Consider the following 23,685-nt stretch of genomic DNA (forward strand, 5'->3'; position numbering starts at 1 on the left):
GGGTACCGCTAGAGGGGGCCTGCGCACCCCCACCACACTAAGAATAAGCAAAATGTGGTGTTTCGGAACTGCACCCTGCCATGAATGGCAATCAGCGAGTTTTTGATGATCCCCCCCCCCCCCCCCCCCCCCCCCCAAAGGCTAATGATGAATACCAATAGATGGTGGCAAAGTACTACATGAAGTAGTACTTTGCCACCACCATAACTTCAACATAGTCCTTGACAACATAGTGATAAAGTACTAGGGGGCTTTGGCCTTAGATTGGCCTTAGATTGCCATATGTCACAAATGTGTTAAGAGATTATCAATCAAATCATTTGTGTAGTTTCTGTTGTCATGATTTAAAAAGAGTCAACAGTTGTTTGATGATGGCTTCACCCAAGCACAAACCATGAGTGAAAGAGGTTTTTGTGTTTATATTCTCTGAAAAATGGCCAATGAATCCAATTCTGCCGGGGTATGTAAATTTATGAGCACAACTGTATTGCAAACAGTGTGAGAGCGAGCACATCACCCTATTTTACACCAAATGGTGTTGAAAACCAACCTGTTATATATTCATTTACCTGTACACAAGACGATGGATTTTGATAGCTGGCTCTTAAGAGAATTATAAAATTTTCCATTAATACCTATAGTTAATAATTTGACATTTAGAAGCTCATGATCAATACAGTCAAAGCCTTTCTGAAAATGTATAAAACAACCAAATTAAGACTTTTTGTATTCTCATCTGGACTGTTGTAGATACGGATTTGGATGTGATCAATGCAAGCGCTTTTCTTTCGAACTCCATTTAGTTTTTCCGCCAACAAATCACAATCTTCTAAATATGTTGTGTACATTTCATTTAGTTGTGTAGCTTTGATTTAGAATAGTAAAATTCATAAATCCAACTAAGGAAACTAATCCCTTATAATTCAATGGAACCCTCTGGTCATTAGCCCCGACTGGTGGAGGGCTGCAGTGATGGTTGACTTTCTATAACTTTCTCCCATCTCCCGACTGCACCTCTGGAGCTCAGCCACAGTGATCTTTGGGTTCTTCTTTACCTCTCTCACCAAGGCTCTTCTCCCCCGATTGCTCAGTTTGGCCGGACGGCCACCTCTAGGAAGGGTTCTGGTCGTCCCAAACGTCTTCCATTTAAGGATTATGGAGGCCACTGTTCTCTTAGGAACCTTAAGTGCAGCAGAATTCTTTTGTAACCTTGCCACAATTCTGTCTCTGAGCTCTTCAGGCAGTTCATTTGACCTCATGATTCTCATTTGCTCTGACATGCATTGAGTTGTAAGGTCTTATACAGACGGGTGTGTGGCTTTCCTAATCAAGTCCAATTAGTATAATCAAACACAGCTGGACTCCGATGGTGTAGAACCATGTCAAGGATGATCAGAAGAAACGGACAGCACCCGAGTTGAAAATGTGAGTATCACAGCAAAGGGTCTGAATACTTATGGCTGTGTGCTATTTCCGTTTTTCTTGTTTAATAAATCTGCAAAAATTTAAATAGTTATCTTTTTTTTTTCTGTCAATATGTGGTGCTGTGTGTACATCGGGGTTGGGGGAAATGAACTTAAATGATTTTAGCAAATGGCTGCAATATAACAAAGAAGGGAAACATTTAAGGGAGTCTGAATACTTTCCATACCCACTGTAAATATGTGGGTATTTTTAAAACTATATCTTCTATTATAACTTAATCTATTACGTGTTTATTTTGTGACAGCACAGTGACCCAAGTGGTTGGCATATCTGCCTCTTAGTTCTTAGGTTGAATGTTTGAATCTGGACTCCGGCCTTCTGTGCGGAGTTTGGATTTCCTCCCACATTCTTTAAACATGCTTAGCTTGTCTTATGCATTGACATTCACTCCCGACCAGTCCTGTCTGCCCTAACATTGGTTGGCAACCAGTTTGTTGTCAACGTTGATTTATGGGGACCCATCTTATGTTTGTCGAAATGTGTCCTGTCATTGACTGGCGACTAGTCCATCATGTCTCCATGTGCCCTGGTATTGCATTTGCTTTTGTAGGCTGTAAATGGTCCATAGGTGTGAATGATTGATAGTCTGTGTGACATTGGTTGGCAACCAGTCTGTTGTTTGTCAAAAAGTGCCTTGACACACACTAAAGACTCTCATGGTCCATACTAGTGTGAACATTTGTTTGTCTAACCTGCAACTGGCTTGCAACCAGTCCTGGGTGTACGCAGCCCCTCGCTCAAAGTTAGCTCAGTCCAGCTCACCCATGACCTGAATGAGGACAAAAGCTACAGAACAAGAATGGATGGTTTATGTGGTGCAAAATAAGACTCACACAGTGCTGCCTTGAAAATAAATAAAATGTATTTAAATAATGTTAACTTCTGTTGAATAGAGAACCTTAGTTTTCTTTCAGTAACACATTACACCTCATGCCATGTTCTGGAAAAACAAGCCTTTTTTTAAATATTTGATATAAAACAAATATTATTCTGAGTTATTCATGTATCACAGCTGTGAATAAATGCTAATATCAATCACATTTGTTTAATCTACAAACAAAGGTTCAGGCAGAGAGAGAGAAATGTTCACACACAGACAGAAGAACAAGACAAGACAGGGTACACAAAAACGACAGTTAATGTACAGCAACAAAGACCTGCGACATGGCTTAGAAAAGTCGCTTTGAGAACAACAGCAGGGTTTTATTTTACAGTTCCTCCAAATCAACCACATAGTAGACATTGTTTATGTCGCTACTTTCATTCACCCATTGTGGAATGTGTGGGCAAAGGGAAACTGATCCTATAAAATACACCCAGAGGCATATTTCACATGCTGCTAAAAATACATAAATTACGGGGGCTTCGTCATGCAACTGTAGAGGAACATGGCGAGAACAAGCAAACACCACACACACACACTGGGGAGAGAAAAGGGAGTATCACATCTAACTAGAGAACAGCAAAGGCCGAAGCCAAACAGTAAAGAAGGTTCTGGGAACATTGGCTGGATATTGCAACACAGTCATGTTCTCACGCTTGTCAGTTATATTCTACCCATGTTCCACGGGGTTCTTTCATGTAAACATGCTACATATGTACAGTCAAAACAGTCGCCACGAAAGGGAGCGGGATGAGGAGCAACAGAAACACTGGCACATGACGGAGACGACCTCATATCGAAGAAGCTAATAAGCGATAGGCCGCGTTGGGAATCACTCCCTATCCACTATATAGTGCCATATACAGTGAGGTTGCCATGTTGTAGTGCGGTTCGAGTATGTAGTGAATATAAATTATCCAATATATCGAGCCCTCTTTGTATCCCACATCCATCCATTTTCCGAGCGACTCATCCTCACTTGCGTCGCGGGCGTGCTGGAGCTTATCCCAGCTATCTTCGGGCAGGAGGCGGGGTACACCCTGAACCGGTCGCCAGCCAATCGCAGGGCACATGTAAACAAAACAACCATTCGTACTCACTTTCACACCTATGGGCAATTTAGAGTCGTCAATCAACCTACCATGCATGTTTTTGGGATGTGGGAGGAAACCGGAGTTCCCGGAGAAAACCCACGCGGGCACAGGGAGAGCATGCAAACTCCACACAGGCGGGGCCGGGGATTGAACCCCGGTCCTCAGAACTGTGAGACAGACGCTCTAATAGGTCGTTCAGCGTTCCACTGTATCCCACATGGCATCTTAAAAGTAGTGAACAACCTCTGGTCATTAGCAATATGTCCCATTGGCACAAATATATCTCACATCACTACACGGATGGAAATAATGTGCTGTTTGTGTTAATTTTTTTAAATACATTGAGATTAAAATATAATAACGTATTGTTTTATGTATTCAATCTTTACTACGGAAGGTCTACCAGCTGACATTGATCTGGTACGTTGCGGTAATGAAAGCAATTTGACTGATGAGCGAACTTCTGTATATAGTTCACTATATCAAAAAGGGAATGAGTGAATGATTCCGAACACAGCCACATGACACGTTTCCTGTATTGCACATATTGAAACAAAGGACCCGCCGGCACAGCTTATGATCGTCATGTAGGCCCTACTGCACATAAATAAATATCTAAATAAATACTCTTCAACTCGGAACGGCAGTCAGCACACGTGGTTAGCTCTCTCTATTTGATACGGATGCTTATGATATTCTACACGAGACTTATCAAAATCTCTATTGTCAGTAATGAGGTCATGTAAACTCGAGTGTGTTTGTGTGCACTGAGATCACTCTGAACATGGTTCAGAAGTACAAAATAAACAACCTTTGTTGTAGCTGCAAGGAAAATATACAAAATTAGCTCTAGAAAGGTTACAAAGTTTGCTCCGTTCAGGCAAAATGAAGTGGTTCTCATCTCACTATGGTAGATTGCACTTGTTGCTGGCGAAACGACTGATGCGCGTCGTCGTCACCGCGCAGAATATTACAGTAAACAATTGTCCAGAGGACTGTGCTGTTCTTGTGTTGCTGCTACTCTGGGCTCATATCGTGTAATCTTTGCACACGGCTCATGAATACACTTGCTTGCAGTGTGGAAAGCAGCACACCCTGACCCTATGAATGGTTGTGCATCATGCAGTTTGCACCTCCTTGTTGAGTACCTTTTTCAGTAGGATACAAATTCTAGCGTTAGGGGTTTACGGTTAGAGTTAGAAGTTTAGGGTAAGGTAATGGTTAGGGTCAAGGTCGGCTTAGTTTAAAGCTATGTACACACCACGTTTCAGACCCCCGTGGATAAAAAGTGATGGTTGTGAGACAATGCGGGGAACGGGGATGGGTCAACGTGACAGACGATGATTGCCGTGGGTGCCCGGCAATATTTTTTTTAACTTGTCAAAAAAGTCGCCACGGCAGTCACGCTGCAGATAAGAAACCTAATGAAGTCGTAGAACAGGGCGAATGCAACTAAACCTATACGTAATAGGGTGTAACACAACTTGGAGGCGGTTCCTAGTGGGACGTGAAGCATATTTTTACGCCGCCATCTCACATTCAGCACCTACAACACTTCTAAAGCTATGCGTTTAATTTACCTACAATACCTGCCGTGGCAAATGCTTGTGTGTGTGTGCAGGAGATAGATATAGAGAGGCAGAAAATGTCTGCTATGCAGTCCAATGCAATATATTCGCATTTTCTGTGAATAACAGACTATTTAGCATGTTTTTGTACAAAAGATGGATTAGTGAATTACTTGTTGACAGAGAACTAATATTACCAATCATTTACTGTGTGGCAGTATACACGTGTGGGGGCGTGCTGAGGTCGACTCTGGAGGCATGAGCACATTTGACTGCCGGGCAACAAATGCATTCCAACGCTGCCTGGCCTCCACGTTTTATGCGGAGACAGCCTGGACAGAACGTGGGAAATGTGAGGGACCCCCATCAGAATGTGACCGGCATCCATGATAAACTGTGGGAAAGTGCACCTTTGATCCCAGACCTTCACGAAAACTGTGATAGACCATGAGAAACCTTCTGTGAACGTAGCCTTAGGCGTCAGGGTTATGGTGAATTGTGCAAGGTTAGGATAAGGGTTTGGGGTTAGTGTACGGTTATGGTTAGGGATTCGGGCTAGGGTGAACTGTGCAATACGGCACTGCACATATCTGCCTCAATGGGCTGTGTTACCTGAATCCAGCGACTAACAATAACACTAATACTACGACTACAGATACGAGATCTGATTTAAACACGAATATAACGATGCAGCACCTGCTGCTTGTAGGACCTTTACTCTGTCCCTTAAGACCACAAACAAACATGCCACCCTACCTCAACTTGCTATTGTCAGAAATCCATTTATCGGAAATCCCGAGTGCAGGACGATCAGAGAAACCAATCAAATCTCGCCTTACATTGGCTTGATGCTGTTATTGTTAAGGCATTGTATGGGTGGTATCACCAAGCATTGTGCGGACAAAGATCCCACCGACCAGATATAACTCAAGAAAAAATGAAAAAATCTCTGGCTTTATATGCCAAATTGATCACCCATGCATTACCTGCAAGATATGGTCCGCTGGGATACATGCTGCACTAGTTAAGTCTAGATCAGTGTTTCCCCAAGTTTTTCAGCAACTGGACCACTTCCTCAAAATGTCAAATCCTGCAGACAACCTACCGTCCTACCTCCCTCCTACTCCAACATCATACGGTGGACACTCTGCACTTCCATCCATCTATTTTCTATACTGCCTATCCTTTTTTGTGTACATATGTACAGTATACCCTTTTACAAGGGTATCAGTGATGACATTTGAACTAAAAATGAACTTGTGGTATACTCATACTCCAAATTGTCCATAGGTGTGAATGTAACTGTTAATGGTTGTTTGTCTATATGTGCACTGACACTGACTGGCGACCAGTCCAGGGTGTACCCCTCCTGTCACCCAAAGTCAGTTGAGATATACTATAGATTCCAGATTCCCATGACTCTGAACAAGATCAGCAATACAGAATATGGATGGATGGATTGTAAATTCATGAAGTTTATGAAGTAAAAACTCACTTGAAATGTTTTGTCAAAAACTTAATTCACTGATTCAATGATTCACAACCACTGTGCTACGGGAAATGGTCCAATTTCACTTAATTTTTCCAAATATTACAATTTATTAACTACAAATAATAAAAAAATATTTTTTTCATTTATCTATGCCAGCGATGTATATTGACAGGCAGAATTAAGCTGCATAGCCATCTGTTGCCATTCATACGACACAATAATAGTTTAGTGTTTAAGTAAACAGGCTAAGATTTCACACTGAGCAAGTAAATATACAAATAATTTGAGCCAAAATCATCATTATTCTAGTATATACACGGATATTTTTTTGTGAGATTTTTGTACGTAAAATATGTGCCTTGGCTCAATAGAAGCTGGTAAACACTGCGCTTAGTTAACCACAGACCACTTGGACTTCTTGGGGACCACCAGTGGGCCACTGACCACACTTTGAGAAACGCTGGTCTAGACTCGTTAGGTGAGAAGACTGTAAATAAACAAATGCAAGGATGGCTTTTAAAGTACTTCCACGAATGAGGTGGTATTGCCACTCCTGGCTACACATGCTAACCCCCCCCCCCCCACCCCACACACACACTGGGGTGGATATGGTTACTATAGAAACCGTGCAGGACAACAGCAAAGCCTGGACCAACACTTTCATTCCTCCTGTGGAGTCCACTCGGCGGGTGGGGGCCCCATCTCGCTCTGGATGTGGGCGGTTCTATTTACAAGTGCCATACTTCTGATTGGTCCATGAGCCAGGTAAACACTTAAAAAGCAAAGTCATTGTAAACATTCCACTCCTTTTCGCCTTTGCCAATTAATCTTCTTTGTCCATACCACCTCACTTCGCATCCACGCTACATTCTCTCCAGCTCTTCTTGCTGTCCTAACACCTTTTGCCCTCTGATATGCTTACTGTCACTTCATTCATGCATACGTCACGTGTGTGTGTGTGTGTGTGTCTGTGTGTGCGTGCGTGCATCAAATAGTCCTCTCCACCAGTGGTTCTCAAACTGAGGTCCCCGTATCCCAAAGCCATAGCTTGAGGAAAATAATTTGCAATAAATTATGTTGTATAATTTTTTAAAAGGACATACGTATACATGGGGCATGCCAATAATAATAATACTAAAATTACTCCTCTTAGCTTTGGACAGTATAAGCTCTATGATTATGATGTACCATCATAAATCTAATATCCCTTTATGAATAAAGTATTTCTTTTTTTTTAGAATAAAAAATAGGACTTTATTCGTGTAATGATACACCTTTTATCCATCCATCCATTTTCTGAGCTCCTTCTCCTCACTAGGAGGAGAAGCCCGCGACCCTAGTGAGGAGAAGCGGCTCAGAAAATGGATGGATGGATGGATAAAAGGTGTATTATTACAGGAATAAAGTCTTATTTTTTATTTTGGGAGAATGTTTTATGGGAAAACATGACTTTATTTTCACAACATTACATGTTGGCTTCTAAAACAAATGGGAATTTATCGAATCATTGTGACATTTTTCTCAAAAATAGGCAACTTTCTAAATTCCTATGGCATCTAAGGGTACACATGATAGTTATGTTTAATTGCCATTAGGATTATAAGGTGGTCCTTGGAAATGTTTCTCCCTGGACCCAAAAGGTTTGAGAACCCCTGATCTAGACCTGTGGAGCATGTTAAAATCTGTACTGTATGTGTCTCCTGTTTAGAAGCCTTGGATGTGGCAGTAGGCCTCCAGGCTGGAGAAGAGGATGTAGAGGAACCACAGGCCTAGAAAAAGAAGGCTGGTGAGGATGCGGGACAGTCGGGACCCCCCCAGCTCGCCTCCGATAGAGGGCCGGCGCCGGAACAGCAGCACGCCCATGCAGATGAAAGCAAAGATAGTGAAGAGCGTGACGGAGAAGGCCAGCGAGCCAGGCTCCACCTCAAATTCTTTGCCTTTGATCCTCCAGTAGATGGCAGCTACCGACCAGGCTACGCCGATCCCCAGGAAGACGTTGACGGCGTTGCTACCCGTTACGTTGCCCACCGAGGCGTCCGCGTGCTGGTCCTGGATGGCGGCCACTTTGCTGGCAAACGTGTCTGAGGGGGAAATTAGACAACTTGGTAGGTTGTGCATCAGTTACTACAGTTGACAGCTGTTACAAAGCGGTCTTATTCATGAGTTTTAATGTCAAAGTTGCACATCAGTCACTACAATGAACAGCTATTCAAGAGCGATCAAGAGTCTTAATGTCAAAAGTCCTGCACCAGTCACTACAGTGGACAGCTAATAGAAAGATGTTACTTCTAATTTGCAAAAGTCTTGTCCAGTTCTCTTCTCTATGCATGATTCTTGATGTCAAAGTTATGCATTCGACACTACAGCAGTCAGCAGTTCAAAAGCATTTTTGTTTCATATGCACGGGTCCTAGTGTCAACGTTGTGCATCAGTCACTAAAGTGGACAGTTAATCAAAAGCAGTTTTTTTCTACATGCATGAGTCTTGCTGTCACTACAGTGGATGTTAATCCAAGACGACAGAAGCAACTGACAAGTGGGTGCCAGTGAATGGGCTGACATACGAGCATCCACTGTAGTGCTTTTGACATTAAGATTCATGCATATACTGTAGAAGTAACATCTTTTGAATAGCTGTCCACTATAGACTGATGCACAACTTTAACATCCAGAAGCATGCATATAAGAAAAACACTTTGAAATAACTGTTCACTGTAGTGACTCACACACATCAAGGCTCATGAAATTAAAAGTACTGTAAAGGAAAACCACCTTCGAACAGGTGTCCACTTTAGTGACAACTTTGACATGAAGAAATGCAAATATGTCTTCACTCACCGGGAATGGACGTTCCCAGGGCCACAAAGACGACGGCGGTCACAGAGTCTCGCAGTCCCACCGTGCAGCCAAAGTGTGACGCCAGGTCCCCGATGAAGGCGGTGAGCAGACCGATGACGCTGATGGAGACCATGAAGCAGGCCCAGCCGTTCCAGTACTCTGTGGGCGGCACGCAGGCGAACAGAACCTTCCAGAAGACTGTGAGAAAGTGCATGACGTAGTCGTAGCAGGACGGTAGGCGCTCCTCGCGGCCTTCTTCCTCGTCATCGTCGCCTGCAACCGGGGGAAGGCATAGAAGCTCAGTGAGGTTTGCAGTACTTGTCTCATCTACCAGATGGCGACATTGAACCACCAGACATCAATTTACTATGGAAATAGGAGGGCAGAGTCAAAGAATTCTATAGTACAGGCTTGGCTTTTTTTGCTGAGAATGAACTAGAAAGAAAAATCTTGGGGTCTGATTTACTAAAGGTTTGCATCTGCCAAACGGGCAAAGTTTTCATTCTAATTCATTAGGACGACTACAATTACTAGTAGGAGTAGATGCAAATATATTAATTTAGCATGTGCAATTTGATTTATCAAACCGTCTGACATGCAGGTAAAAACCGGCACCACTGTGCGTCACAGAGACTGCGACTGAATGAAAGCCGACTGAGAGAACAGAGTCTTTCCACTCGTATAAACATTTTTGAAGTGCCAGAAACAAGCAATATCAAGACACACAGTCAAATCAGTCACAACATTTTGGAGCTTCTGAATACAGGCTGACTGGAGCCAGTCACAAGAAGAAGTCATGCCTTTTCCCCTATGACAAAACTACTTTCAACGCGGTATTTCCTTGCATCTGGCTTGTTTCAGTGCACTGTGACTGCTCTCTCCCAGAGCAGTTTTTCGGGCAGCTGTCCCAAGTTTTAAACGCACGGTTATGCAGGATGAGCAAATACATCCAGTTCCCACGCACATGACAACTTAAATCAAACAAAACATGGCTTTTATGTGTTGCTAGCTTCCGCAAAATTATCAGTGATAGACTGCACTTGTAAAACGTATTCCCTCCTTAGACGGAGTTTGTATATCGTAATTGTAAGTGCACACATTCTTGCATGCGCAAGCTGTACGTGATTCAAAAGTGATCATAACAAGCGTTGTGGTGAAATATCCAAGATTAGTTTGCATCTTTCGCTCACACTTCATCACTTCAAACTTTGTTTTGGACCTGCGTTGTCCTCTCAAAATTTCCGTGGTGAAAACCACGAGAGCTACCTAAACTGTAAAAAATTGGGTGGTCGCCATCATTTTTACACTTGCTGCCAAACGCACTAGTATCTCAGTAGATCACACGCAGCACACCCACCAACAGTTCGCGCTATCTGTTAGTGAAAACACAATTTAGCCCCCCTTTTTTAGGATCTAAATTCATCAGGCCCTTAGTGTTTTACTGTGTTTATTACAGTAGTATAGAAAATATTGCCATTTACACTGTGTTACTTAAACATTTGGATGGCAGCAAACAGCAGACAGGTGGTCCCAAGTATCAAGAATGAACGATGAATGCAATTTGAAAAAGACCCGCGATGGTGCTCAACTTCAGTGCTTCAAGTTTCTTGCTGCAGCAGTAAATATAGTCTGTAATGCTAATGTTGCAGAACGACTGCAGGTCAGATCATTTACAGGGGAACTATTGTGGAAAAGTGACTTTTCAAGTGCTTTTACACAAATTACTGGCTATGCGGCGTCCCTCAAGTAAATCTTTTGGTATTTGCCTATTTCTGAAAAGGTGTCTGTGAGCGAGCTCTTGGGAATTTCATCAGTGTGATGTCAAGGTGGGGCCGATTTACATAACTGCCCCCCACCAAGTTTCTCCGCCCAAGACTCCACAGCAAGAGTAGGCTGGGCGAAGGTCCAGAGCCACTTTCGTGTCACGGCTCAACTACACTGTCTGAAACACTCTCATCACGCCAAAGCCAAAGGGTAAGCAGAGCTGCATTGAGTTTTTTTTTGGCTACACAGATTAGGGTTAGCCAACAGCGTTAGTTTCCGATAAATGTAACATACTTAATCCTTGGGTGAAGCGCACGCACACACACACACAGCTTACCTGCGCTCACGGTGACGGCCTCCACAAACTGCTCCCTCCAGGAGTGTGTGCCGATGACCAGCGCCAAGTTGGTCTTCTTGATGAGCTTGTCGACGGTGCTCTGTCAAAAACAAAGCAAGAAGACTCTGAACAAGGTACTAAAGACCACAAAGCCTTTCATTCATACACTCTAATGCTGAATACTTCATCATCCAGCAACCCGCCCATTCGTCGTCAGTACGGTGTTCTTCCAAAATGGATTTAATTTTTTGGTTTTTCTCAAAGTTTTACACACACACAACCCCATAGTGACAATGTCATTTGAAAAAAAGTTACCACATTTATTAAATTAAAATCGAATTGTGGAAATAGTGAAGTGCTGTGAATACGTTCCAGATGCACTCACAAAGGGAGGGATGAAGGAAGGAGAAAAGAAAGGGAGGAAGGTTGGAAAAATGAAAGTGAGGATGGAAGTAAAGAAGGAATGAGGAAAGGATAAATGAAATGAAAGGATGTAAGGAAGGAGGAAGAATGAAAGTAAGGAAGGTGGCGGGAAAAGGATAGAAGGAAGAAATGAGGGATGGATGAAAAAAGAAGGAAGAAAGGACAAAGGAAGAAAAGGGGGAGAGGGGTTGGACAGGAAGACGGAAGGGAAGAAAGAGGAAAGAATGGAAAGAGAAAAAGGATTTAATGCAGGAAGAATGGAAGGAAGTATTGACGAAAAGAAGGAATGAGGGAACGATGAATGAAAGGAAATATGGATGGAAGGAAGGAGGAGCTGAAGGCAGGAAGGAAATGAAGGAAGGATGAAAGAAAGGACAGAAGGGGAAAAAGGATTAAGGCTGAAAGAAAGGAAGGAATGATGGAATGAGAGAAGGATGAATGAAAGGAAAGAAGGAAGAAGGGGAGGAAGGAAGGAGAGGATGAAAGAAAGGAAGGAAGACAAATAATGGAAGAAAGGAAAGAAGGAATTAAGACAGAAAGGAAGGAAAAGGGAAGCAAAGAAGGAAGTGTGGATAGAAAGATGGGAGGAAGTAAGAAGCAGGATGAATGAAAGGATGGGAGGAAAAAGGGATGGAAGGTAGGAAAAAGGTAGGAGCGAAAGAAGCAAGTAAGGAAGCACAAAATCCATCCATTTTCGAATGCAACCCCTGATTGATGAATTGAAGAGGCGTGTCCACAAAGCCGTCGCGGTGCGCTCCTAAAAAACACGGAGGAGTTTCACCCCCATCCCAGATGACGTTTTGAGCTGAAATCTAAATGTTCTTTTCTTTTCTTTTTTTGCCACTGACTAATATTAGCACCGCCTACTGGCGCAGAGATGAATTGCGTGTGTGTGTTTGTGAGGGGAGGAGGGGAGGGGGGCAGAGCCTTTCGGTGACATCAATAAGTCATTAACACGTGGAGTTGTTAATGGCCTTTAACAACCACAACAACGGCTGCGGGGGGATTTTACGTCAGCGATTTCCCATACGCTTTCTCTGCGGACACATTCGAGACCGATCGATGCAAGCGGACTGACAACAGGCCGCCCAGAGAATTGGTGCATCAATTAAACAGCCTGACCGCTTTTACTATTTTCCCCTCAGCTCTTTGTAGTTATAAACCAAGCCAATTGAAAGATATTTTCTCTTGCAGTCGGTAAGACGCTCATTTCCGCCGTCTAATCAGTGTCGGTTTTTGGCATGTGCAACATGGGCCCTATTCTCCCGTTGGTGCGTAAGTCAGTCATTTACGCGCCTAGCTTCCGTGTTTTCAAGTTACACTGATTCCGCCATAATGACTTGTGACTCACCCCTCGCGCATACCTGGCCACTTTGCACGTAATGGCTTGAGAGGCGTGACTCATTGAAGTCCGCAGGTGGGTAGAATTCCCGGAATGTGGATTTTTCCTGAGATGTGAAAGCTTTTGAAATCCACTCAAAGACGATGTCGCACTTTAAATGCTGTAAGCGGCGCTTTCAGAAAAACTCCTAAGCTGCCATGTTGCATGTCCAGCCATCCATTTTCTACACCGCTTAACCTCGCTAGGGTCACGGGTATGCCGGAGCCTAACTGCGGCCGAGAGGCGGGGTACACCCTGAACTGTAAATATATTTCATAAATGGCACATTACAGAAATTGTATCGGGTACAGCATGCACTGGAATTCCATGCACAGTAGTCATATGAAGGACTTGTGACTGCTGTACCTTGAACTCATATGACTCCTCAATGACCACCTCCAGCCGGCTGTGCTCCCCCAGGATGGGCTTGCCCATCTCCGCAATCCTCCGGGCCTCCTCCTCCTCAGCGTTCAGCTGGCCCTCGTACCCCTCTGGAAGGAGAATTCAAGGCCATCTGAGTGTGTTACACATATGTCAAATGAAATCGCAATCAAGCGAGTGTAAAACAGTGGGTTGTCCTACGTCATTACGGTGCTAAAAGCTGAGCAGCAGGACATCACCGGCAGGCTGCTGTCGACATGTTTTTCTCCACATGGCGCATGCTTGTGATGCTACTTATGAGTGCAGTAAACCCTTGGATATTCTCTGTTCAGCATTCGCAAATTCGCTTAAGCAAAGATTTTTTGGGGGGAGGTGGGACTTATCATCCGTTATTTGCTCAAAAACTCACCTATCTGCTGTTTTGTGCTCAGGCCAAAGCCATATGTACTATAAAACTATTGATGTGGCACCATCTTGGTGCTAAGGAACCATAATGAAGTGAGGGGAGGAGCTTCATTTAGCCGGGGCATCGGTCCCTACGGGTTGAACGAGTAAGTCTTCTGACTTGAATTTGTCCCATGACTGAGCTTGTAACTCAATTTACTTTATCAATTGGAATTTGCCTCATTGAAATGAATTAAAATGCCTTTAATCCATTCAAGCCTCCAATAAACATAAAAAAAAAATCAATAAAAACGGCACTTGGTTGTATGTAAACATTATAAAATTAATACAAGAGAATGTCAGGAAATTGGTTTTGTAAAGTGTAATTACAGTACGTACTGTAGTATCCGTTTGTTGAATGTGAGCATTTAAGGGGCGTGGCCTAGTGAGTGGTGTCAGGTTGGCAGGGGTTAATTTGCGGCCTACAGAAGCTCCCTGCGAGTGTTTGTCCTGTTAAATAAACGTCGAGAAGAGAATCAGCAACTCTGGCTCTCCTTGCCCACATGCGAGGGCATTACAGTAGTCGCAACTCGAACAACTCGTAAGTTGCTAAGTCAAGGTACCACTGCATGAACAAGTGAGCATGAAGCCGACGACGAAAGCCACATGACAGTATACTAAACAAAACAAGAAAGAAGCCCCATCTTACCTTGGCTGAGTAGCAGAGCTGCGATGAAGTCAAAAAGAGAGGAAGAATATTTATTGACAAGAAGTGGTCATGCGTGGCAACTCTCTCATCCGTAACACAGTCAGTCAATCATTTATTTAGTGTGTTGGTTACATGTGGTGAACTTATTGGATATACAATATGTGCTGCACGTGCTGAACGTGGTGTGCATGTGTTGAGCGTGTCGAGTGCATGTGCGTCGCAAGTTGGATGTACTGTGTATGTTTAGCGTATTGGAGGTTTGGTGATTTAAGTGTATGTGCTTTGTGTGTGGCTTGAATGTGCATTGTCCATGTTAGATTACAATATGTGTTTTGCTGTTTTGGGTGATTGTGTCTAGCATTGATGTATGTGCTTAGCATGTTGGATGTATGTGTTTAGTGTACTAGAGATACAGTTATGGGCTTAGTGTGTGACTTGTACGTCCTTAGCAAGTTACAGTAGTATGGCGAGAGATCTGTCTCAAAATTATTGACACATATATATCCGCGATTTACACGTTTTTCAGATCCACGAATATATATGCGATTTACACGTGTTTTTAAAAATATTTTGTGTGCATTTGTCATGAATTAACATTTGTAAATAATCAATTCTGCTCGTGAATTGTTGTGGATCAGCGGGCACACGCAAACGTAACACAATTAAGATGTTCACCACAGACAAGTTGAGAATATCCACACGTGTGGGACGGCCCGTTCCTCCATCCGTGAGGCAGCAGTGTTGCTCTCTCCGTTGAGAGCACAGACTGTAAAATAGATGATTGCGAGCTACCCGCTCTCTTCCCAGCGGGCCGCCGCATGAACATGAAAAATCATTTACCCATCCATCCATTTTCTGAGCCGCTTCTCCTCACTAGGGTCGCAGGCGTGCTGGAGCCTATCCCAGCAATCGTCGGGCAGGAGGCCGGGGTACACCCCGAACCGGTCGCCAGCCAATCGCAAGGCACACAGAAACAAACAACCATTCGCACTCACATTCACACCTATGGGCAATTTCGAGTCTTCTATTAACCTACCATGCATGTTTTCAGGATGTGGGAGGAAACCGGAGTAAACGTGTGTGTGTGTGTGTGTGTGTGTGTGTGAATATCTTGAAAACTGCGTTATGCTTGTCTCAAAAATAAATGTGCGTGCCCGCTGATCCACAAACGCACCTTCAACAATTCACAAGGAGAATTGAATATTTACAAATGATAAGTCGTGATAAATGCAGAAACATAAAAAATAAAACGTGTAAATCACAGACATATTTGTGAATCTGAAGAACACGTGTAAAACGCAGATCTACAGTATTTGTGGATCTAAAAAATTTGCAAATTGCAGATTTATTTGTGTAAATAATTTTGAGACAAATCTCTCCCCATAAGATAGAAGTAAAGTGTGCATTTCGCCGTTTTGGATGCATGTTTTTAGCATTTTGACAATAGAGGTTTGTGCTGGGTGTCTTGGGTGTGTGTGCCATGTATGTGCTGAGCATGTTGGGTGTAGTCCTGCGTGCTTGTGTGTTGTGTGTATGTGCTTATTATGTGGCCTGTATGTGCTTAGCATGTGTGATGTAGAGTGTGTGCTTAGTGCATTGGGTTTATGTGCCTAATGTGTGGCTTGTATGTGCTTAGCATGTTGGATGTACTGGATGTGCTTAGCATTTCGATGTATGTGCATATCCTGTTGGATGGTTGTGCTTGACATGTTGGTTTCATTGCTGAACAACTTACAGTTGATATAGTTTCTGCTTTGCATGTTGGATGTATATGCTTAGCATGTTGAGTAACATGTGGCATGTGCTTGCCATGTTATCTCCGTAGCGTAGTTGAGTGTCTATGCTTAGTGAGCTGCATGAACAGTATGTATCAAGTGTATAACTGTCTGATATGGTTTGCTTGCTGGGTGTATACGCTCAGCATGTTGATCAAATGGTTGCACATTACATGTTTCGCGTGTTAAGTGAATGTGACATCCGCTTAGCGTGTGGTCGCTGCGAGAGAGAGTGCACAGTTACCTGAAATTCCTCTTTTCAGCCAGCGTGGCTCCTCCAACACGATAAAGAAGTTTTCATGTTTCTCGTATTCTTCATCATCAATAATCCTCACCTGAAGCGTCTGACTGTAAATGCATACGCACAGATTTGATCATTATCCTAAATCTATTGCAGGGTGCTTTTTTTGGGGGGTGGGGGGGTTGCCAGGGTAGTCTGAAAAGTTGTTAAATCTAGCCTCAAAAGTGCTAAGTTGGTATCATCGGCAGAACTTACGTTGTCTGGTCGTTGGTGAACTCCAGCTCACCCTGCGCATCCTCGTAGTCCTCGCCTGCCTTGGCCGTGCCCGACTCGGTGTGGTACGGAAGGATGACGGTACCGCGGGCGCCCGAGTTGCGCACCACGGTCACCCCCATAGTGCCCACGCTCTCGCTGACGCGCAGCATGCGCTCGCCGAAGGTGAAGATGCCAGCGTGGTCGTCGTCCAGGATGGTCACTGTGGCAACCAGGGGCTCCACCAGCCGGCCCTTGGGTGCGGCGCCTGGCTCGTCGCTTTCGAACATGCCTTCCGCGTCGCCCACCCGCAGGTTGAGCAGCCGCACAAAGAAGTGCTCGTCCTCCTCGAAGATGTCGTCGTCGATGATGCCGACCTGCAGATGAAAGACGTGGAAGGGGTTGTCTATATAGAAAGCAATGTTTGTCTTTTCTTACCTTCATCTCCTTACGATTCTCTCCGGGTTTGAAAACCAGAGTTCCTTCACCGTACTCATAATCGGAGCCGGCATTGGCCGAACCGTCCTCGGTCCTGTAGTCCACGTAGAAGGTGTTCTTTCCCAGACCCCCTGAAAGCATCAGGTTGGAAATTCATCATTTCAACAACGTTACATTTACATAGGGTGAAATACCAGTTGGAATTTCACGTAAAAATTCATCTGTCATGAGTAAAAGAAACCCAAATTAATTGAAGTTAAAGTTTTTAATGGGTACCAGTAGCGACTCTGCATGGGGGGCAGTGGGAGCAGTGCCAGTCCATCGTTTGTCTATATGTACCCTGTCATTGACAGGCGATCAGTTAACTCAACTCAATTCTGGTATATTTGGACGTCCCAAATGCACCTTAATAAAACACAAACCAAAATACACGATTAAACTGTAAAAGTGCCAGATTTAGCACAGGGCTAATTTCCATACGTATTCCCCAAAACATAAATACTTAACACAGTCCAGGGTCTAACTGGCCTTTTGCCCAAAGTCAGCTGGGTTGGCTCCAATTTAGCCACGACCCACTGGTGACAAGCGCTATAGAAAAATGGATGGATAATGGTAATTAAGGCGCAATTAATGCCCCGGCCCTAGTTTTCGCTTCCCTACCTTGGCATATGACAGCCAGTGTGAGGATGCCGCAGTTCTCCATGCACTGGCTGTGAGCGCTTTCAAAGGAGATGCGGCTGCACAAGGCAAGGTCGTCATCTTGCGGCGCCTCCTCGTCGGTGACCACGGCGCGCCGAGCGTGGTCGGCGGCGTGTTTCTTCAGGACGTTACCGGCTCCGATCATCATGCGAGTGGCCTGGAGGTAATAGAGAAAAGAAGAGCGAGTGTGTGAGTGCAACTGTTATTGTGGTGAAAGTACGGGCAGACCTCCAGTGCCCTGAAGGCAAGTGTTTAGTTGTCTTATGCCTTGAAGTACAGGTTACTGGAATGTTACCTGTATGCGGTAGAAGGCTCTGCTCTTCTGCTGGTGCAGCAGGGCGTAGTAGTTGGCCAGCTCCACCAGCTGGTCGAGCTCTTTGTCCGGATACTTCTGCTTCAGCTCCTTCAGGATGCGGATGACCTTGAAGGGGAGTCCAAAATAAAAAAAGATTTTAACAACTCCGGACTGTCTTAAGCACCTTACACACATACAAATGTTTAACATCTCAACACAGGTGTGGACAAAAAAATCTAAATTGTCAATGTAAAAATAGTACAAAAAAGTACACTAATTTTTTATTGGATTTATAATTTATTGTAATTATTTATTTTAACAAATAATACAATTTAAAAACATTAACAATCAATTATCTGATAATAATAATAAAATACATTGTAATTACCAGTATATATGGCCAAATTAGGCGGCACGGTGAACAACTAGTTAGCACATCTGCCTCACAGTTCTGAGGACCGGGGTTCAAATCCCAGCCCCGCCTGTGTGGAGTTTGCATGTTCTCCCCGTGCCTGCGTGGGTTTTCTCCGGGCACTCCGGTTTCCTCCCACATCCCAAAAACATGCATGGTAGGCTGATTGAAGACTCTAAATTGCCCGTAGGTGTGAATGTGTGCGTGAATGGTTGTTTGTTTCTATGTGCCCTGCGATTGGTAGGTGACCGGTTCAGGGTGTACCCTGCCTCTCGGCCAAAGATGGCTGGGATAGGCTCTAGCACGCCCGCGACCGTTCGGAGGATAAAGCGGTACAGATGATGGATGGCCAAATTAATGCAACAAATATGAGCTTTCTAGTGGTGCCTTCAGATTCGTTCCGTGGCCACGCTCGTAACTCAAAACTCAAATCATCTTTCCCCACTGAAATTAATTGAAATGCCAGTAAAACCTTCTTCTTCTTTGTGTCCTACCTCCTTCCGGCTCTCGTCTAGCTCCCGACTTGTCTCCAAGTTAACCATGGCACTGTTGGAGTTGGGCACGTTGCTTGCAGCACCCGTGGACGCGGCTGACGCTACGCCAACGTTATTGGCCGCCGCGTCTCCAGTGCGGTTCTCGGCGGGGACCAAGGCGCCCCCCCGTGGGGGGAACTTGCCGTCCGCGCTCATCTCCATGCCGCCCTTGTTAGGCGTCAGGTCTCCCTCCATCTCCACGACGATGCCATGGCGTTTGTCGGCACGGTAGCGCTTGCCCATGTACTTGTAGAAGAGCAGGCGGCGGTCGGCAATCCAGGCCAGGATGACGCACACTGGGAAATAGAGTAGGGTCACCAAGGCCTCCCAGACCTGAGAAACAGGAAAACAATCCAAATGAAGTTGTCTTTTAACTATATTGACATTAATATGACTCCTTTGAATTAATAAGACAAACATATTTAATACTATAACTGGCAAGTGGCTGTGTTTGACTGGCAGTGGCTTGTGATGCGTGTCTCTTTTTTAACAGTATGTTTAAGCTTGATTGACAGGAGCTTGTGTCTTTATTGAGCAATTGGAATGGCAATTTTCTTTTTCATCAACAGTAAGTGTAAGGGTGTCTGTTGACCAATAGCACCTCAAGGTCTGTGCCTGTAGTTGATTGACAGCTGACGAATGTGTCTGTAGTTGGTAGACAACAGCGAGAGGGTGCGTCCGCATTTGACTGACAGCAACTAAAGGGGTGTGTCTGTGTTTGATTGACGGGCATTTGAGGGACCTGTCTAATTGGATTGACATCTTAAAAGTGTGTCTGTGCTTGATTGACAGTGACTGGAGGACCTGTCTGTTATTTGATTGACAGTTGACGTGTGTCTGTAACTGATTGACAACAGACAATAGGGAATCCCACTAATTCACATCTCGTGTGTCACTCGAAGTACTAGTAGCATGCAGATGTCAACTAGCAAACCTTGGCAGAAAGTGGTGTCTGTTTGGTTTGTTTTAAATACACAATGTATAATTATTTTTTATGTTTAGTTTGACAGTAAACTCCAACAGGGAGTGGCATTAAACAGCTTGAAGCCTTTTTTTTTTTAAGAATTATTCATTATTTGCTAAAGTGCTGTTCTTTTGTGAAGTGAGTTCACTGCCACCATACAACGCTCGTTTCTTAAGTTTGCACTCATAAGTCAAGGCAAAAAAAATCATCTCGAAAAACTCTAAAGTCTAGTCACTCATATCTCAAGGCACCATTTTACTAGAACTACACACTACTTGGAGGCAAAACTGTGCACTAGTTGACAATTGCCTGCTACTAGTACTACTACTGTAAGTATAAAATTCTACTTAACGTAGTGATTTACTAGTAGTAGTAGTAGCGCACAGATGTCAACTAGTGCACAGTTCTGCCTCACTATTCACATGTAAGTAGTTGTTTTACGAGTATGCCAATGTTGTCCTGCTAATGTGCAGAAATGACATACAGTAGTGGAAAAAGTATGAATAGTAAGACAGTTGTTATACTAGTGCACTGACTCATGAGTGAGGACAAAGACTCAGAGAATGGTGGATGTCAAAGAAATTGAAAAAAAAATCCTCAAACAGCTTCGATATCGTTGATATTGACTGAATGCTCAAACGACTTTCCATAAAGTTAACATGTAGTGCTTCAATAGTAGTAACAGTAGCACAAAGATGTCAACTGGTACAAAGTTTTGCCTCACTATTAATTACAGTAAGTCGTTCTACTATTATGCCAAATATGTGTAGAAATGTCATACAGTAGTGGTATGTTACTAGTAAGTCACAGTCGTTCTACGAGTGCACAGAATTGTAATACTAGTGAGGATAAAGAGCGTACTGGACATCTAAGATACTATATTTAAAAAAATACGGCTTCCAAGTGTTCATAGTTTATTAATAAGGTTCATTTGCATACTAGTAAGCAAATATTGTGGAAAGAAAATGACTAGTAAGACACATCTATTCTACGAGTTCACGGAATTGTAATACTAGTGAGGATAAAGAGCATACTGGTACAAGGGCCTTAAACTGGATGTCGAAAAAAAATGCTCACACGGCGTCCTATAGTTTATTAGTAAGGATGATTTGCATATACTAGTAGGCCAATGTGGCAGTTTGATGGAAAGAAAATGACTAGGAAGAAAAAGTCTTTCTACTGATCATATAAAGCATAGTGAGTTACCTTGTGTATAAATACATTTGCTTTGCTTTACTAGTGCACCCTAGTTGTGCTACGAGTGCACTGAATTGTCTCACCTCTACCACGCCGGGCGACATGACGGACAGGATGAGGTAGAGCCAGATGTAGGCGAAGATGCTCCAGAAGGCTGTGATGAAGAAGACCCGCAGGTGTTTGATCTTGCGCACCTGGCCCTGGGGGATGGTCCACACGCAGATGCCGATGATCACAAACATGTTAAAGGCGGCGCTCCCCACGATGGTGCCCGGTCCCAACTCGCCCGCCCTGAATTCGTGACCGCACACCTGCAGAGACAGCGGCACAAATGGATGATTTGTGGCAGAAGTGGCAAAAAAGCTCACACACGGTACTTAAGCAGAAGTAGAGATACTTTTGTGAAAAAATACTGGGAAAGTAAAAGTTCAAGTATTAATTCAACTCAAGTAAAAGTAAAAAAGGACAGATTTTTAAATGTACTAAAGTAAAAAGTAAAACTGAATTTTTACTTTCAATTGCAAGTATAAATTGGCACACAAAGTACTTTTCTCACTTTTAACTTACATAGTAGCTACGAGTAGTGTGTGTGCGTGCGTGTGTAATGTAGTGTACCTCTATGACCGACAGCAGGATCTCCGGGGCGCTGGATCCAAGAGCCATGAGCGTCAGGTTGGACACTGTTTCGTTCCAGATTCGAACCGTCGCCACTGATGTTTCCCCGTTTGGCATGGTGATGGTCACCTCCTTCTCCTGTTCGCCAAACACACGCACACACACACACACACACACACACACACACACACACACACACACACACACACACACACACACACACACACACACACACACACACACACACACACACACACACACACACACACACACACACACACACACACACACAGGCACGCACGCACGCAATAATATAAACATGCAAATTGATTAGTATCCATCGTTAATTGCACGTCAATTGCAGATTGTATCTAACTAGGAGTGCGTGTAAATGAATTAATTAAATAGCATATACACCACACCTGTAACTCAAATCAAATAATGGCTCGTGTCTCAAAAAACTTGAAAGGCGGGTCACACGTGTCTCACGGCACCACTGTAAACATTGATGATACAGAATATACAGTACATGTGTACAGTAGTGCAATGTGAGTAGTCATATACCACTCACACTCATATATCTTAAAATAAATGTGTCTAATTAATCTAAAAGGTTGCTGTTTGGTTCCTCGTTGTAGCATAGCCCTGCCGACCGGACTAAAAAAGCTCATTAATAATGAATAATAAATGATGTTTGCGACCCGTATTTAGCAACTTAAGTGGGTGCTCAAAATGGATCCCAGCAGCACATGGTTCATTGCCCAATTGCCCTTTGAATGCCGTGTTACAAGGAACTGCAAACAATTGTATGATAATAATAATATTAATAATAATAATAAAAATGGCGGAACGGTGGACTGCTTAGCACATCTGCCTCACAGTTATGAGGACCGTGGTTCAAATCCCGGCCCCCGCCTGTGTGGAGTTTGCATGTTCTCCCTGTGCCTGGGTGGGTTTTCTCCGGGCGCTCCGGTTTCCTCCCACATCCCAAAAACGTGCATGGTAGGTTAATTGAGGACTCTAAATTGCCCGTAGGTGTGAATGTGAGTGCGAATGGTTGTTTGTTTATATGTGCCCTGCGATTGGCTGGCGACCAGTTCAGGGTGTAACCCGCCTCTCGCCCGAAGATAGCTGGGATAGGCTCCAGCAGCCTATACGGCCGCCACCCTAGTGATGAGAAGCGGTCCAGAAAATGGATGGATGGATAATAATAACAATAACTTTATTTGTGTAGCATCTTTAAAAACAAATGTTCACGAAGTGCTTTGACAGAGTAGAACACAGTACATTACCAAACATCACGACGTAACATTGCAATTGGCAAACACTACACTCTATACGCAATGGCCAGCGATGTGTTGGGATATGAGGAAGAGGAGTATTTCGACACGCAGGAGCACCCAACTGTGCTTGGCATTGTCAAACTGTGCATGTTTGAGCCGATCAGGAGGTCGGAACCTGACAGTGACGATGACGAGCAGCCAAGAAGCAGCTGTACAACAGAAAAAGAAAGAAAACTGGCTCGA

At 43.8% G+C, this 23,685-nt stretch overlaps 1 protein-coding gene across 5 annotated transcripts in view; it reads right to left on the minus strand.

The window, feature by feature from the left end:
- The window catches only part of slc8a2b (solute carrier family 8 member 2b), a 74,332-nt gene that overhangs the window by 2,837 nt on the left and 47,810 nt on the right, over nucleotides 1-23,685 (minus strand). For 2 of the 5 annotated variants that reach the window (XM_061682745.1, XM_061682746.1), the window contains exons 3-15: nucleotides 22,160-22,297; nucleotides 21,628-21,855; nucleotides 19,345-19,716; nucleotides 18,439-18,564; nucleotides 18,105-18,300; nucleotides 17,445-17,575; nucleotides 17,010-17,383; nucleotides 16,758-16,861; nucleotides 14,739-14,756; nucleotides 13,631-13,755; nucleotides 11,461-11,560; nucleotides 9,360-9,632; nucleotides 7,884-8,603 (exon numbers count right to left, since the gene is read on the minus strand). In XM_061682745.1, coding sequence (XP_061538729.1) covers nucleotides 8,227-8,603; nucleotides 9,360-9,632; nucleotides 11,461-11,560; nucleotides 13,631-13,755; nucleotides 14,739-14,756; nucleotides 16,758-16,861; nucleotides 17,010-17,383; nucleotides 17,445-17,575; nucleotides 18,105-18,300; nucleotides 18,439-18,564; nucleotides 19,345-19,716; nucleotides 21,628-21,855; nucleotides 22,160-22,297 — 2,562 coding nt within the window. In that variant the 3' untranslated portion in view covers nucleotides 7,884-8,226. Of the gene's footprint in view, nucleotides 1-2,177; nucleotides 2,536-7,883; nucleotides 8,604-9,359; nucleotides 9,633-11,460; nucleotides 11,561-13,630; nucleotides 13,756-14,738; nucleotides 14,757-16,757; nucleotides 16,862-17,009; nucleotides 17,384-17,444; nucleotides 17,576-17,720; nucleotides 17,873-18,104; nucleotides 18,301-18,438; nucleotides 18,565-19,344; nucleotides 19,717-21,627; nucleotides 21,856-22,159; nucleotides 22,298-23,685 lie in introns of those variants that run through there. The other 3 variants (XM_061682747.1, XM_061682748.1, XM_061682749.1) reach the window with 3 other exon arrangements.

The sequence above is a fragment of the Phycodurus eques genome, chromosome 7 (genome assembly GCF_024500275.1).
Source record: "Phycodurus eques isolate BA_2022a chromosome 7, UOR_Pequ_1.1, whole genome shotgun sequence".
NCBI lineage: Eukaryota > Metazoa > Chordata > Actinopteri > Syngnathiformes > Syngnathidae > Phycodurus > Phycodurus eques.